This window comes from Lucilia cuprina, chromosome 2 (genome assembly GCF_022045245.1).
Source record: "Lucilia cuprina isolate Lc7/37 chromosome 2, ASM2204524v1, whole genome shotgun sequence".
NCBI classification, from domain to species: domain Eukaryota; kingdom Metazoa; phylum Arthropoda; class Insecta; order Diptera; family Calliphoridae; genus Lucilia; species Lucilia cuprina.
The window spans coordinates 10,524,200-10,540,841 of NC_060950.1; the positions used below are offsets into that span (position 1 = coordinate 10,524,200).

Here is a 16,642-nt window from a genome sequence, read left to right on the forward strand (position 1 = left end):
ACTGAACTAGAACTGAACTAGAACTGAACTAGAACTGAACTAGAGCTGAACTAGAGCTGAACTAGAACTGAACTAGAACTGAACTAGAACTGAACTAGAACTGAACTAATAAAATGTCTATTTGCATATAACACGTGTAAATTATGCTTCATTTATTCACAACCGTCGAGGAGAGAATTTATTTGTATATTACATTATTCCACTTGCAATACAAAGTCAGGGTCATTTTTTTCGCCATAGTCAATAAAATATAAATTTGTATTAAATGCAAATTTTCATAAAATACTCTAAATTTATAACAGAAATTTTTGCAAAAATGTTTATGAAAATATAGAGAAATCTGCCAAAAATTTCTTTACAAAAATAAAATATTTTAAACACACAAAACCAAAAAAACATGGTGCATAAACTATTTTTGATTTGTTGATACTTAACTCCCACACACAAAAGGCAAAAGAAAGTATAAATTTAGGAACAAAGAAAATATAATAAAGATTTTTTTTGGGTATAAAATGCATTTTTTTCTTTGTTCATAAAAACAGGTAAATTTATATTTAAACTTGATTTATTTTCATCGATAAGTACATATGGAAATTTTTATTTTACAAAAAAATAGACTTTTTACAGGGTGACCACAAAAAAAGTATATATTGTTCAACTTTGATTTTTAGAGCTTTTTTTTCCTTTTTTACAAAATATTTTTAAATCTTTTTAAAGCATATTTCTGTTTACCCTGCTTATGTATATACATTCATACCTAGTTCTTCTGATACAAATATTTTTTGATTAATGCATTTTTTTAAAGCCATTTATTTATTATGTCTTGTTAGGGTAATGGTTTTTCTTATTTTTCTTTCTCTTTCTCTCTTCTCTCTTCTCTTACTAATGACGTATGAATCTGCATAAGTTATAATTCTACAAATGTACAAAAAACAACTGCGTTGAGTGAGGTCTGCAACTGCAGCTGAAGAGTAGTAGTGAAAAAAAAGTACCAACAGTGTGACCTAATTTCAAGTAAAAACTACTACTTTTATATGTAGTTCAGCACAAACATCACACATATGTACGTAAATTTATCATTTGAATATCATCGTCACTTCTCGGCGAGTGAATGAGTGAGTGAGTGAGGGCTGTTATGGTGTTATAACTTACAGTATAACGTAAAGTATCGTAATGCAGAGTATTTGTAGTGTGTTTTGTTACATTTTTTTCGTATTTTGAATTCTATACTAGTTACCAACATTCCAAGCAAAAACAAGTTACATCTTTTCATTGGTTGGTTATTTACACATCATGAAAATCGTTGATTTTTAGTTTTTTTTTTGTTTTTATCGAACGCGTTTCTACATATAGTTTTAGATGCCAAATGCATTTGCAAATATGTATTATCATCAACACGTTTTTTAAGTACTGATTTGTACACACATTCATACTGTAGCATCTATTTCCTAGCAGTTCGGTTGGACAGTACTAAACTACGTATTCAATCTACAATTTAGCGTTAATCCTAGACACCGAACGTTTAACTTGTACTAGTCCTACGAGGAAGTCGATCATCGCCACATAGAATACGAGGAAACAGCAGAAAGCTTTAATTTGTTTGCATGACTAACTAACTAACTAATTAACAAACTAACTAATTAACTAATTAACTAACTAACTATCTAAGTAACTAACTAAGTAACTAAATAACAAACTAACTAACTTACTAACTAACAAACTAACTAACTAACTAACTAACAAACTAACTTACTAACTTACTAACTTACTAACTAACTAACTAATTAACTATCTATCTATCTATCTATATATCTATCTATCTATCTATCTATCTATCTATCTATCTATCTATCTATCTATCTATCTATCTATCTATCTATCTATCTATCTATCTATCTATCTAACTAACTAACTACCTAAGTACCTAACTCACTAACTAACTATATATATATCTATCTATCTATCTATCTATCTATCTATCTATCTATCTATCTATCTATCTATCTATCTATCTATCTATCTATCTATCTATCTATCTATCTATCTATCTATCTATCTATCTATCTATCAATCTATCTATCTATCTATCTATCTAACTAACTAACTAACTAACTAACTAACTAACTAACTACCTAACTCACTAACTATCTATCTATCTATCTATCTATCTATCTATCTATCTATCTATCTAACTAACTAACTAACTAACTAACTAACTAACTAACTAACTTACTAACTAATGAGACGATTGCATTCACCTTCGTATATAACGAGTACGTCCATGACGACTAGTTGGCGGCGGCATGGCTTGCAAAATTTTAGCGGCGGTCAGCCGCCGAAGATTTGAAACGCTTCGGCTGGCAACCACTTGCTTAGACGTAAATATAAATTTCTGACTTTTTCGAATGCATTCGGACTCTTTGCAGAACTGCTGGTTTATAATAGCGATGTTTCAAAAAAAAAAAAAAAAACACATGACACCATTCATGAAATATGTACAATAATAACAACAACAACTTAAATCGTAAACATGAGAATGGATTAAATACATAGTTGTATTATTTCGCACTGTATTCGTAACGCACTAAATAAAAGTTGATCAATGTGGCGTTTTTTGAAAGTACATACTTGGTAAGTACCACACTTTACTTATAATATACTTAGTAATGACTTATACACAGCATCTGCATTAATTACATTCTAAATATTAATCAAGCTTATATTTTTTAAGATAAGCGGGCCATCAGACGATTGAATAGAATTTTTAGATCTGACAAAGTTGGGATGGCTCTGTGGCTTTCAAACATAGGTAGGTAGGCTGGCGAATGTATAAAATACGAATAGAACCAGTTCAAAAGCACATTTGTCAATCACTTAAAGTTGTTCTTCTTTGTCTCTACTTTAAACAATTAGCATCTTTTACGATTGGTTTTTGTAATAAGAAGAAAATATAGAGAATATTGATTCATTTAGAGGTCCCTGTGAGCTAAAACAGATAAAAGTTGTATTTACCTCTTTTTATCCCTTTAAAACATATTAGGGCCACTTAACTAGTCAAGGATTCAATTTGATCTTTAAACATTCGCGAATCTTCTTGACATAGAGGGTATAACATTAATTTTTATAATGTCCAATTAGTTTTTATTAACTTATTAGATTTCCCCTCTCATTTTACAACTGCTTTACAACACTTTTTTTGTTATCACTTTAGTAAAGTGCGTTGTAAATGTGAGTGGTTTTTTTTATTTATTTACTTTTTTATAGTTCAACTTTATTATTCTCCAACTGTGCTGAGAACACAACATGACGATGTGTTTGTCGATGCAATTTCAAATAATTCTAGCTTTCTTCGCTCTGTCTGCATCACTTGGGAAATTTGAGTGTAATAGAAGAAAAAACATGTTCTTATCAAAAATTCACACGGTTTTTATTTATAATTCCCATTTACTAGTTTAAAAAGAAGCAAGAAGAAGTTTTCTGTGTCATAATATTGTTTTTTGTATACTTATTAAAGGGATTGCAGCTTTTTAAAGTTGTTTAATCACGTTTATAAAGTTTAACATTGTTTATCATATAATTTACAGTTTACTTTATTAACTCTATGATATAAAAATTGATTGTATGAGAATAAATTGTTTTAAATTACGAATAATATTTCAACTTTTCTAAAACTTATTTTTATTTCTAATAATTTTTAAATCAAAACCAAAATTCATAATATTAAATGTCATGATGAGGTTTAACCACAAAAAATAAACAAGTAAGAAATTATAGTCAGGCGAGGATGACCATTTTACACCCTATACCTGTTACAAGAATAAAATGTGATTTAGTTTTTATGATATATGAAGCATTTAAGTTAAATTGTACCATGCCTCAGATATACTATCTATGTTTATTTATCTATCGATCTATCTATTTATCTATCTATCTATCTATCTATCTATCTATCTATCTATCTATCTATCTATCTATCTATCTATCTATCTATCTATCTATCTATCTATCTATCTATCTACCTTTCTATCTATCTATCTATCTATCTATCTATCTATCTATCTATCTTTTTATCTATCTATCTATCTATCTATCTATCTATCTATCTATCTATCTATCTATCTATCTATCTATCTATCTAGGAATAGGCTACTTTTTGAGAGATAATTTGAGATAATATAACAGTTAGAGTCCCCAAATTTTGTCGAATCCACTTTAGTGTCAATAAGATTATTTAGGTTTAAAAGTGGGCGGACTAGCATTAGAGGGCGTGGCAACTGCCATAGACCGATCTTTACCATTTTCAATAGACTTCGTCCCTGGGACAATAGAAGATCATGTACAAAATTTCATTGAATTATCTTTAAAATAGCGACCTGTAGTTTGATTACAAAGTTTACATGAATGGACGGACAGCTAAATCGACTCAGAAAATGATTCTAAGCCGATTGGCATACATTAATGGTATAGGATCAATATTATTGTACATTACAAACATCAGCACACACCCAATATACCCTTCCCACTAAAATGGTGTAGCGTATAAATATCGCAATAGAAGACCTTTTCAATTGCAATATTTGAAAGTCAAAACTTAATATGAGTCATATTGGAATATATAGAATAGTTTGAAAAAAAAACAAATAAACACAAGTATTAAAAGATAGAAAAAACAGAATAATAATAATAATAACAATAAAAAGAGCACAAAACTAGTAATAATAAAATTTTATATTAAAAAACCTCGAGTTATGACAACAACAAACAACTTAGACATTTATTTTTTTCTTTTTCTATATTCTCTATATGTATATAGTTTTATTCATATATGACTTTAACTTGATTATAAAATGTAATGTGTCCAGCAGTCACAAGTACAAAAGAGCTCAGAGTAATGAAAGAAATAAAAATTATAGAATTTGAGAATGAAGAAAAAATGTAATGCAACTAATAATATATACCAATAAGTACCTACACAACAGACAGACAGACAGAGAACTATAAAATACTTAAACTGAAAATATAAATGGACATTATAGTTACAAATAGAATAAAACTAGTGGTATGTAATTGAATAAGAGCTAAAAGTATTTAGAAAAAGGCAAATGGCAATGAAGAAAATTATTAAAGAAGAGCAGAATAAGATTAAAAAAACCTAATCAAATTAGTTAGATCTAAACCCAGTAGACGAGCCGCATCTAACGGCTGGGTCCAAAGGGATTCAAGTTCGAACTGAGTTAGATTTGCCCTGCAGTTGAAAAGGTGTTGAATATTGTGTGGACCTGTGCCACACGCTGGGCAGAGATTTTGAATATTGTCATTTATTCTCGACCAGTATGAGTTTAAACGGGTACACCATCCCGATTTAAGCTCTGCCAATACTACTCTAGTACAATGTGGTTTGTTTCGTTCCTCGTTGGCAACGGGTAGGGGACGACCTCCCAGTATTATACTATCCCGGATGAAATTAATGGCGTCTTCCACCGCCTCTTGGTGTATAGTATTCAAAGTTGTTCTGTATTAGCTTTTATCATCTATTTTATCCAGGTATTCTTGGATGTCGCTCTCATACAGACGAAGATCTTTCCCGACATGCCTCGGCGGGGGGTTCCAACTCCGTTAGATGGTGGTTTGGGGTGGTCCCTCCGATGGCATCGTAGTAGGAACTGCTTTGACAGCATGATGTTGTGTTCCATAACTGAAAGCATCTTCGTTTCGTCATGTAGGTATTCTTCAGTCATCATTTAAATGCAGCCTCTTACCGTTCTAAGGGCTTCGTTTTGACAGCTTTGGAGCTTCTTCCATTGTGTGTCACTAACCCTGGGTGTCCACACTGGCGCTGCGTAGTTCACCACTGACCGGCCAATCGTTTGGTAGATAGTTAACAAGGTTTCTTTATACATTCCTTAAGTGCTGCCGGCTATAGACTTGAGTACCTTGTTTCTACTTCTCATCTTGTTGCAGATTGCAGTGGTATGCGCGGAGGACATAAGGAGGCTAACGAATGTGACACCAAGTATTTTGGGGTGATTTTTTTCGCCATCGACTGTCACGTCCACTTCGCTAGTCCAAGTGGTAAAGAGAGTTGCTGACGATTTTGTTGGCGATATTTTTAAATTCCTCGAAAGCAAGAAGTTGCAAAGATCACATATGTAACAGTTTGTTATGACATTACTTGAGTGGTAATGAGTGGTCATAACTTGGTCCATTTCTTGGTCTTTAAACTTGTTTAGCTGATCTAGATCTTCCTTATCAAAATCAACCACTTCTGAATGGCTCGAACAGTCTTTCGCCGTCTCGGCAAGCAGTAGAACTTTATACTGTTACAATTTCTTGAGAAAAAATTTCAACCGGATAGATGTTTGAAATCTATGAGACTTTAACAATTTCTTTCTATAAATTTTGCAATTCTCGAATTCTTATTCATTAATATATTTTGCTTTAAATAACAGTTTTGAAGACACTTTTAAGTCGCTGGATTCCCAGCCTAACTGAAACTACATTTGTAGGGATGATCGAGTAACATTTTAATCAATTACAGTCATTAAAACATTATATTTTAAATATCAGTTCAAAAGACTTTAAAGTTGCTGAATTCCCAGCCTAAATGAAACTACATTTGTCGAGATGATCAAGTAAAATTTTAATCAGTTACATATTCTTCCTATGATATCAATTGAAGTGCGAAATCTGTAAGACTTTCGTCACATTTTTTATCTCTAAGTTCAGAAACTTTAAAATTCAAAGTCATCAGCATCTCAAGCTAAAAATGGCGTTTCTGAGGAAACCAGAGTATCTTGTAAAACTTTTATAAGTTGCATTAACTATAAAGTCATAAAAATTTCACTCTAAACCTGATTGTTGTGAAGGCTTGAATATTAAAAGCTTAAATAAACATTTTTTCCTTTGTATCTAGGGTTCTATAAATCGACTTTCAAATAATCGAACAATCGACTTTTTGTCGAAAAAAGTCAAAAAATCGAAGTCTACTATTTTGTTCCAAAAAAGTCGATAACTCGACTATCGTCTGTAAAATTAGTCGAAAAGTCGACTTTGTTAAAAAAAGTCGAAAAAAGTCGATAACTCGAAAATTGTAGAAACAAGTCAAAAATAGTCGAAAATTTTAAAAAAGTGGAAAAAAGGTCTAAAACTCTAAAATAGTCGGAAAAACTCGAAAAAAGCCAAAAAAAATAGTCGGGAAAAAGTCGAAAGAAATCGAAAATAGTCAAAAAGTTGAAAAAATCGTAAAGTCGGAAAAAGTCGAAAAGTCAAAAAAAAAAAGATGAAAAAAGTCAAAAATAGTCGCAAATTTTAAAAAAGTGGAAAAAACTCAAAAACTCTAAAATAGTCGGAAAGACTCGAAAAAATACAAAAAAAAAGTCGAAAAGTTGGAAATAGTCGAAAATTCGAAAAAAAAATCTAAAAAAGTCGAAAATTCATTTTGGAAAAGAAATCTACGCATACAAAGACTCTTATTCAAAAACTTTTATTAAAGGTTTATAAATCAAATTTTCATACAAAATTTGTTTTACAAACCTTTGATAAATATTTATGAATAAAGTAAAACAATTCCTATATTATAAGAATTCATTTTCGATTCATTTCGATTTATCTTTATTTAAATGAAAAATAGAAAACATTTAAAGCCCAGCTATCATAAATACCTTTCTCCCAGTGTACGACAAAAATTCTTTTTATTCCTACTAACTATTTATGTTTAAATTTTTTTTATCTCAGGAATTTATTCGCGCTGGCTTGAAATATTTAGACAAAAAAAAAACGAAGGAATGAAAATAATAAGAAACCAAAACTATAAAAGTCATGACTTTGTTCACCAAGAATAATAATAATAATAACTGAGGCAAAATACCAGCTTGAATAAGGAAAAAAATTCATACAAGCCAGTCAACCAGCCAGCCAACAAAGCAAGCAGCCATGTAGTAGTCAACCTACCCACCAAGAAACCAGGCAAGCAGGCAACTAACTACACACAGTTTAGACCCATCCAGAGACACAGACAGACAGACAAATGGCAAGAAATTCAAAACCTTTGGCAAGAAAATAATGTCTATTTGTTGGTTTGTTTGTGTACTTTTTATTATATACTACATTTTGCGATTACTGAGCTCAGGTCTCTGAGTAATACAACAACATAGTGTTTTTGGTCGTGCTGGTATGTATTACAAACAAATAAAATAAAGCCTTCATCTCCATTTGTCTTATACGTATTATATCAGTTGTATTAGGTTGTTGTTATATGTATTGTGGTGACTCATTCACTGAAAGGGATTCACTTCATAACAACTTTTGCACTACTACGATTGCGATGCACAAATAATAACAAATCGTGTTAAAATGAAGTAACAGATCTAAAACCTTTACACCGACCAAACGAACAACCGTCCGTCCGTCCGTATGAGCACACTAAACACAACCTGAAGAGGATGAAAACAATAATAACAACAAAACAAATTTGATTTCAAGTGAATACCAAAAATGGCATCAACAACTCATAAAAACAAAAACATATAAAAATGACAACAAAAACAAAGAACCTGTTTTTAAGATCGATCACTTTTAAAATTGTACATTAACGTTATGAGTTTTAGATTTGCCAGACTAAAAGGTTTGATTTTTAAAAGAGGAGATTTTAGGAAATGTATTTTCTAGTCTATAGTCTAGTCTATAGTCTAGTCTATAGTCTAGTCTATAGTCTAGTCTATAGTCTAGTCTATAGTCTAGTCTATAGTCTAGTCTATAGTCTAGTCTATAGTCTAGTCTATAGTCTAGTCTATAGCCTAGTCTATAGTCTAGTCTAGTCTATAGTCAAGTCTAGTCTAGTCTATAGTCTAGTCTAGTCTATAGTTTAGTTTATAGTCTAGTACATAATCTAGTCTATAGTATAGTTTATAGTCTAGTACATAGTCTAGTTTATAGTCTAGTCTATAGTCTAGTTTTAGTTTAGTCTATAGACTAGTCTATAGTCTAGTCGATAGTCTAGTCTATAGTCTATAGTCTAGTCTATAGCCTAATAATTTAAATTTAGGTAGATGTTAGTTATAGCAATAATGTTCTAAAAATTTCAATAACAACAAAGATTTCGAACTCCATTTATATTCGTTTCCATTCAATTCGATATTATTTACATAAACACCTGAAACTTATTAATTCTAGCTGTTAATTCTTGTTTGATTCACTTTCATACTGAAAATTCTAGTTAGAATTTATCTTAAATTACAAGAAAGTACATTGTCATTTTAGGATCAATAGGAGTTAACTCTACTAATATGTTAAGAATCTAACGAAATTTTCATCATCCACTCTTAATAATTATTAATTACTAATAAAAAGAAAACAAATTATAGAAAATATGTACTTACAATACTCCTGAACAGCGAGTACATACGAACGAACCAATTGTCATATTGACATAAGTGGGTCCCTTTTGGCCGCAATCAAAACATTGGCGATTACCACCGCCAGTGGTGATTAGCTCACGCAAGGCTTCCAGATATTTATCATCTTGTTTTTTGCGTACCATGGCCATGTTTTGCGTGTTGTTGTTGTTGTTGCTGATAAACGTGCTGCTAAAGTTATTTAATGCCGATGAAGGTGCAACTGGACTAAAACGTACTATATCCTCAATTGAGGACGAAGGCAATGGAGGTATTAGTGACGTAGTAGTTAATGATGATTTTGCTGATGAACTAGTGGCAAACTCGTTTACAAGCTTAGAATCTGCTTCTATTCTATTACTTTTAGCAGATTTAAATTTCGAATTGCGATTCGTGAGGGAGCCGTTTTGCTGGAGTTTATTATTAAAATCGTCGTCACTAGCGGAAGCGGTAGCAAAAAATTCCGTATCGGGTGGAGGAGAGGGATCTCGGTTAGTTCGATATGTATCCGTTTTGTTAAATTTCGTATTTGTAGGATAAATAAAAACGAACTGAATTTTGCTGGTTGTGTTTTTTTCTTTTTCTTTTTTTTTTTTGTAAAGTTAACTTTTCTTTTAGGTCACTTTTCTAAAACGTTTGCTGTCGAATTCACTTCAAAAACTTTTAACTAAGAAAAATTAATCCAACCAATTGAGAAATTGGGTCTAACATCTATTTATTATTTATTTGGCGCCACTAAATGTAACAACTAAAAGGAAAAATAACAATTGCAGCCAAGACAACAAACACAAGTAGAAAAAATAAGGTAAAGGCCACCACTTTTTTAAAATAGGATCTATTTAATTTTTCTTGCTTTTTTTCGTTTTTTTTTTATTTTTCTAACACTTCACACTCAAACACACACTGGCTGATACAATGGAAAATGAAAAACTCAAACAAAAAATAATATATTTATGCAATTGCAATGGATTTTTTTTATACTTTTCGTCGTATAAAATAATTTTGTTGGTTTTATGGATTTTCTTTATGCTCACATTCGTTTTTTGCAATATTTTTCATTAGAATTATAATTTTGTTAGCTTAACAGCTTTTGTTTATAATTTATAGATTTTAATTGTTGCCCGTTAAATTTTCTTTGTTTAATTGCGTTTCATTTATTTTTGTTAATTTATATATTTTTTCTTTATTACAAAATAACAATTTTCACTGACACACTATAATTGTTTCTTTCACAACAAAATTAACGCACAGCAACCTTAAAAATACGGGAAAAATTAAATAAAAACCAACCGCAATGGCGAGAGAATTTTGCTCAACTGAGAAATTTAATTATTTTTGCCAGTGAACAGTTCAAAGTTGCCACATAGGGTAAATATGACGGCGTTAAATGTGTATAGCATACCTGTTGAATTAACATACCTGTCTTTGTGTACTTATTGTTTACGTCATTTTTTTCCACTCAATATAACATGTCTGTTGTTTGAGTGTTTTAATAAAGAGCAGAGTAGTATGGCAGTTAAATTCAAATTAGAATATGTTTGTCGTATGAATGTTATTGTTTTTATGTGCTGTTTCTAGATACCGAGCGAGTAGTTTGAGTACAAATTTTACTTGTATTTTGTTATTGTAACAAAAACAAAATACAACTAAAATTTTAACTCAAACTACTCACACGTTATACAGAAACAACATATTAGTTTAATTCAAATTGACATTGAGACTTGTCTATTTTTGTGTTTTTTTTTTTGTTAATTTGAATAACAATATGACTGTCTAAACATATCATGGACATTTTCAGTTTAAATAGAGCAGACAGTTAAATTCAAATAACGGTATTTAGGTTAATTTTAGTAATGATAGAAAAATTGTATTTTAGTAATTACGATAGTCATCGATGCAAAAATTAAAATATTTTCATGGAAAATATTGTACATACATATTTGATTTTTAAAAAAATGTAATTTTAAAATTTTGTCAAAAATTATAAATTTTCCCAAAAATCGATTTTGAAAACTTTTCAAATTAATTTTATTTTTTTTCATAAAAACTCTATTATTCACAGTTTGTTAACAAATTCGCAAACAATCGATTTTGTCACCAAAATGATAAATATTAACAATATTTGTAATTATTAAATTTTTTATATAAATTTTAATTTTTAAAAAATATTTTGTACAAAAAATTGTTCTAGATAAACGATACAAAAATTCAATTTAACAAAAATGTGGGAATCTAATTACGACAGTTCCATAGAGATAATGTTATTTTAGTTTTTTGATCTTAAAGTTGAGAATCGATTTTATTTTTTACAAGAAAACAATTTAAAGAAGTTTACTCGAGCCTGACAATATACATACAATTATTTTCCATTGAGAGTTTATCAAAAAAATGTTTAAATTTTAAAATTCTTTATGAATTAAATAAAAAATGTTATTTTTTTATTAGTAAAAGTCCATAAAACTTATCCGTTCCTTTTAAAAGTGAACGTTAGAATCGACCAACAAATATGGCAACAATTAATTATTTTCATTTAACAATCTGGTATTCTTATTAACAATTACAGAGTTGCTCTCACAAATTGACACTTCTGACACTGCAGAAAAGCGAAAATATAAACAATAAAATTCCTAAAGAAAAACTCGCAGAAAAAAAAAAACGAAAAATGTGCATTTCTAATGAGAATAAATGTGGTTTTAGCAAACAATTTGCAACATTAATCAATGGACAACAAACGGAATTTGTTTTTCAACCATTTGCCAACAAATGGTTTCTATTAATCACTCAATATGGAAAAGTGCCAAATCTATATAGTGTTAAATTTGATTTGCAGCGCAATGAAGGTGTACCCGCTGCCATACAGGGTCCCGTTGAACATCCACAATTTCATATGTCTGTACCCATAACAATAACATGTAACTTTGGTGCCGATAAAGATGAAATACGTAGTGGCATACAATACTTGGTTAATAAGTCAAAACTGAACAGATGTCCTACCGAGTTTGTCATAGGTCTTGGTTTGAAAGAAATGGATGGCAAAAATCTTAAAGCTGTGGCACAAGTTTTGGATGAAATAATTGCGTGATAACTTAAAAAACACTTAAAACTGTAATTTTTTTTAGAAAAAATGTTACTTTTTTATTATTTTAAAATAAATTTGTACATTAAAACGTGTACAAAACACTTAAAACATGTCTATTATCTTCCTCCACTGGAGAAATTTATAAAACATACACTTTTCTTCTTGTTGTTGATAGTGAAATAAAAAAGCAGCATTTAGTCCTGGTATTTTTAGTTTGGGTGGGTAAAATTCTGTCAATTTAGTCGAAGAGAGCGAAACCCATATCGTCATCGGATTCCTCAGGTTCTTCTTCCTTCTTCTTCTCTTCCTTCTTGGCTTCACCAGCGGCAGGGGCGGCATCACCACCGGCAGCAGCAGCGCCAGCGGGGGCACCAGCACCGACACCGGAGCCAATGTTGGTGATCAAATCCTTAACGTTGATACCTTCCAAGGCCTTGGCGAACAAACCGGGCCAGTAGGGTTCAACCTCAACATTGGCGGCCTTCAAGATGGTGGAGATTTTTTCACCCTAAAAACAAAACATACGAAATCAATAAATGTTCACAACGTTTTCCAATTACAAAATAAACAAAACATTGCATTTCTTTTAAAAGATTCTGCGGATTTTCAAAGATTCTTTTAACGAAACACAAAATTGTGTTTTGATTTTTGGAAATACTTACAGTAACGGCAACATCATCATCAACCAAGATGAGGGAGGCGTAGACGCAAGCGAGTTCAGCTTTGGTAGACATGTTTTTTTATTTATGTTTTATTTAATAATTGGTGCAAGTTGCCAAAAATTAAATGTAAATTTTATTAAAAAATTTGGCCTTAGCTCGGATTCGAGAACAAGCACACTTGACAGAGTCCTAAACCGGAAAGAAAGAAAAGAAGTAACACGAAAACCAAAGCGAAGTTAGCTGCAAAACAGTGTAATTGTCAATAAATACAACTCTAGAGTCGATACTTTTTCATGCAACCATGAACGTATGAGAGTAAAAGAAAATGTTGAAAATGCATACAAGTGATGTTAATGTAGTGATTTTTTGCTTACTTCTGTTATACAATTATGGTAAAATTTTGATTTGATTAGAAAAAATGTGATTTACAAAAATATCACAAAAATTATATTATTCGAGAAATCTATTTTTACAAAAAATTTATTTTAGGAAAAAATATTTTACAAAAAAATTGGTTATATATTTTTTATTAATTCGTTTTTTATAAAAATTTTATTGTTTTAAATCATATGTTGTGGGTCAAGCAAAATTAAAAAATATTACTATATTGGATCAATTTGGCATGGATTCAGTTAATAATAAACTTTTGCAGATATATATTTAGAAAAAAAATTATTTATTTCCATTATTTTAGGAGCAAATCTCTTCAAAAATATTGATAAAAATAAAATCGCTTTTAAAAATGAATACAGATAAATGCAACTCTTCGTAGTTGCAGAAAAAAACACTGAAACGTGGTAAACAAAGAATGAGAAAAACAGGGTTGTCAAGAAATTAATGTAAACAAAACTCGCGCTAAATATTCAGTTTTTCATTTGCAGTTTATTATTTTGCACGGAATAAGTTATTTCAATTAAAATTATGCCAAAAATTAAGAGCGAACCCTTAAATGATACTGCTCAAAGTAACACCGATGCTGAAGAGGAAAAATTTGATCCCGCTGTGGATAAAATCACGTCACTTAAGAAATTGGGCCCTTTTATAGCCTCCAAAGATAATTCCCGTAATACAGTCTATTTCTCCGATATACCGCAGGTGTGTAAAGATGAACCCTGCATGTTAGGTGTGGACGAGGCAGGACGTGGTCCAGTATTGGGTCCTATGGTTTATGGTATAGCATTTTGTCCTATAGCCAGGAAACAAGCACTCATTGATTTGGGTTGCGCCGATTCCAAACAATTGACCGAAGAGAAAAGAGACATTATATTTGATGACATTAATACTAAAGAGTATGCAAATAGCTGTATCGGTTGGGCAGTGGAAATCATTTCACCCAATGTTATTAGTACCAGCATGTTTCGCAGGTCGAAATGTTCTCTCAACGAAGTCTCCATGAATTCGGCTATTGGACTAATACATGCCGCTGTGGACCAAGGTGTTAATATAGCCGAAGTATATGTGGATACGGTAGGACCACCGGAAAAATACCAAGCCAAACTTCAACTTATATTTCCACAATTCAAAATAACCGTAGCGAAAAAGGCTGATTCTACTTATCCTATTGTTTCAGCGGCTAGTATTTGCGCCAAAGTTAGTCGTGATCATGCCCTCAAAGTATGGAAATTCTCTGAAGGCATAGAAATAGAAGACAATAACTTTGGTAGTGGTTATCCCGGTGATCCGGTAACAAAACGTTTTCTTTCCGAGAATATTGATTTGGTTTTCGGGTTTCCACGTTTAGTGCGTTTTAGTTGGTCTACGGCGGAAAATGCTTTAGCCGATAAGGCCTATGATATGGAATTTGATGAGCCCGATTCAGAGAAACCTAAATATGCTGGTACTAAATTGACAAAATTCTTTAAAGGCACAACTAAGACGGGCGAAGTTAAAAGAGAGCCGTGTCGTTTGTTAAAAGAACGTTTTTTGGATAATTGTGTAGATTTTTAAGTTCTTAATGTATGTAGTAGTAGTTATGTTTGTATTAAGATTTTTTTAATAAATTTATGGTTTTTTAAATAATTTTATTTTTATATTCAGTTGTAATTCAGTTGAAGTTCTATTTCAGTATATAGTCTGTTTAAAAGAAGAGCAATACAAGCCGATGATTATAATGTTGTTGTTGCCGTTCACAATTTTCTGAGATCCAGTACAAAAACGCTGTGGTTAGAAGCACTGGCGGCAACTTTTGTACATGTGGACACCACTTAATGGCATTGATCTCGTTCGTGTGTCCCTTAAAGGTTTTGACAGGTACTCCAGTGCCCAAACGACTCACAAGAATACGTAGATCAGTACTGCATGAGACAAATGCATTGTTTGTCTGCCAATCTACATCCAGGGCTGGGTCATTGTATAATGAAAATTGCTAAGTATATTATCCAGCAGAAGCATTTCAAATTATGGAAATTATGTAGTTTTCACGTTTGTTTCATTTCAAGACAAGTATGGGAACCTTATGTTGGTCCAAAGTGGAAGCTAATGTAGCATTGGTTTTCCAAATACGAGCAAAACCATCATAACTGCCGGTAGCATAAAATGTGCCATCGCACTTTAAAGAGTATAATTCAGAATTTTGTTTTAAAGCATTTATATAAAGTTGATAAACGTACATTCCAATCTAATGAAGTAACGTCTTTGTTACTGGGCACTTCTGCTCCCGCCTTTTGTAAGCAATGACACAAGACCAATTGATTGGGTGAACTCATGGCATCCGACATATACCAAATACGAGCAGTGCTATCACCCGAATCACTAGCTAGTAAATCTCGTGATGGATTCCAAGCACAAATGAATGCCTACTTTCATGACCTCTTAATACGGTTGCTTTAGAGGCTGGTATTTCAATATCAGAATCAATTTCCATTGCTTCTATGTTACCGGCAGCAGCCGCATTAATAGCGTCTGTAGGTGTCGCACTGCTTTTCAGCAGAGGTGGGAGCAGTAGCTGTATTGCTACAAGTTCCTCAGCACAGCTCCTCCTGCGGCATCAGCAGGTGTGGTATTACTAGAACTGTCACTTGTGGAAGACAAAGAGGTGGCATCATCAGCACTGGTCGTTGCATTGCCTCCAGCAGTCGATTCTACTTTCTTATCGTCTGATGCACTGCCAGCTTTAGCATTAGTAGTGTTTCCTGTGGTGACATTCGTTCCGGCTGGTGAGCTTCCGGTGCTCGTAGAATAACAAGCAGCATTACTATCCGCTTCCGTACTTTCTGTCGCTGTATTGGAAGAACCCGTTGCCTGCTTTGTCGGGTTCTGTCTTAACGACTGGTTGTTTAACTTTTGGCATTACGGCATCCATTAGACACAATCTCCGTAGACAAACTCCCTCCCAATCTACCACTTCTCACTCACACACTCTTTCTTCAAAGAGTTGTTTTTGTTCTCACCGCTGCTAATACCGCTTTTTATGCAATATTTTAAATTTCCTTTGCGATAAGTTATCCATGCTTACTAATTTAGGTATTTAGCTGATTTAAGAATAGAGTGGATCGATGACAACTTTAAAA

General features: G+C 31.7%; 5 protein-coding genes across 5 annotated transcripts in view; 2 read left to right on the forward strand and 3 right to left on the reverse strand.

Annotated features, from left to right (window-relative positions):
- The window catches only part of LOC111676726 (rho GTPase-activating protein gacF-like), a gene marked incomplete at its 5' end in the record, with an annotated part of 64,141 nt that extends 54,150 nt beyond the window's left edge, over positions 1–9,991 (reverse strand). Inside the window, one exon of the mRNA XM_046949615.1 lies at positions 9,378–9,991. Within this exon, the coding sequence (XP_046805571.1) occupies positions 9,378–9,991 (614 nt within the window). The remainder of the gene's footprint in view (positions 1–9,377) is intronic.
- Positions 9,992–11,959: 1,968 nt separating this feature from the next.
- Positions 11,960–12,579, forward strand: LOC111676730. Its single transcript, XM_023437704.2, has one exon. It carries the CDS (start codon positions 12,055–12,057, stop codon positions 12,472–12,474), a length of 420 nt encoding a protein of 139 aa, XP_023293472.1. The 5' UTR covers positions 11,960–12,054; the 3' UTR covers positions 12,475–12,579.
- On the reverse strand, positions 12,502–13,345 carry LOC111676731 (60S acidic ribosomal protein P1). The gene is made up of 2 exons (XM_023437705.2): positions 13,134–13,345; positions 12,502–12,979 (listed from the first exon to the last, which is right to left on the reverse strand). The coding sequence occupies exons 1-2, from the start codon at positions 13,203–13,205 to the stop codon at positions 12,710–12,712; spliced, it is 342 nt and encodes a 113-aa protein (XP_023293473.1). The 5' UTR covers positions 13,206–13,345; the 3' UTR covers positions 12,502–12,709.
- A 308-nt stretch (positions 13,346–13,653) lies between these two features.
- Positions 13,654–15,152, forward strand: LOC111676727 (ribonuclease H2 subunit A). Its single transcript, XM_023437698.2, has 2 exons — positions 13,654–13,764; positions 13,828–15,152. The coding sequence occupies exon 2, from the start codon at positions 14,055–14,057 to the stop codon at positions 15,078–15,080; it is 1,026 nt and encodes a 341-aa protein (XP_023293466.2). The 5' UTR covers positions 13,654–13,764; positions 13,828–14,054; the 3' UTR covers positions 15,081–15,152.
- LOC124420128 (F-box-like/WD repeat-containing protein ebi) lies at positions 14,714–16,609 on the reverse strand. Its single transcript, XM_046952129.1, has 2 exons — positions 15,743–16,609; positions 14,714–15,681 (listed from the first exon to the last, which is right to left on the reverse strand). The coding sequence occupies exons 1-2, from the start codon at positions 15,848–15,850 to the stop codon at positions 15,562–15,564; spliced, it is 228 nt and encodes a 75-aa protein (XP_046808085.1). The 5' UTR covers positions 15,851–16,609; the 3' UTR covers positions 14,714–15,561.
- Between the last annotated feature and the right edge of the window lie 33 nt (positions 16,610–16,642).

Bases quoted from the DNA above. Each gene is read 5' to 3' on its own strand.
- LOC111676727 (XM_023437698.2), top strand. From the start codon at position 14,055: ATGCCAAAAATTAAGAGCGAACCCTTAAATGATACTGCTCAAAGTAAC.
- LOC111676731 (XM_023437705.2), bottom strand. From the start codon at position 13,205: ATGTCTACCAAAGCTGAACTCGCTTGCGTCTACGCCTCCCTCATCTTG. The intron at 12,980-13,133 runs GTAAGTATTTCC...TTTTGTTTTTAG, and splicing joins ATGATGATGTTGCCGTTACT to GGTGAAAAAATCTCCACCAT.
- LOC124420128 (XM_046952129.1), bottom strand. From the start codon at position 15,850: ATGTCGGATGCCATGAGTTCACCCAATCAATTGGTCTTGTGTCATTGC. The intron at 15,682-15,742 runs GTACGTTTATCA...TACTCTTTAAAG, and splicing joins TTACTTCATTAGATTGGAAT to TGCGATGGCACATTTTATGC.
- LOC111676730 (XM_023437704.2), top strand. From the start codon at position 12,055: ATGTGCATTTCTAATGAGAATAAATGTGGTTTTAGCAAACAATTTGCA.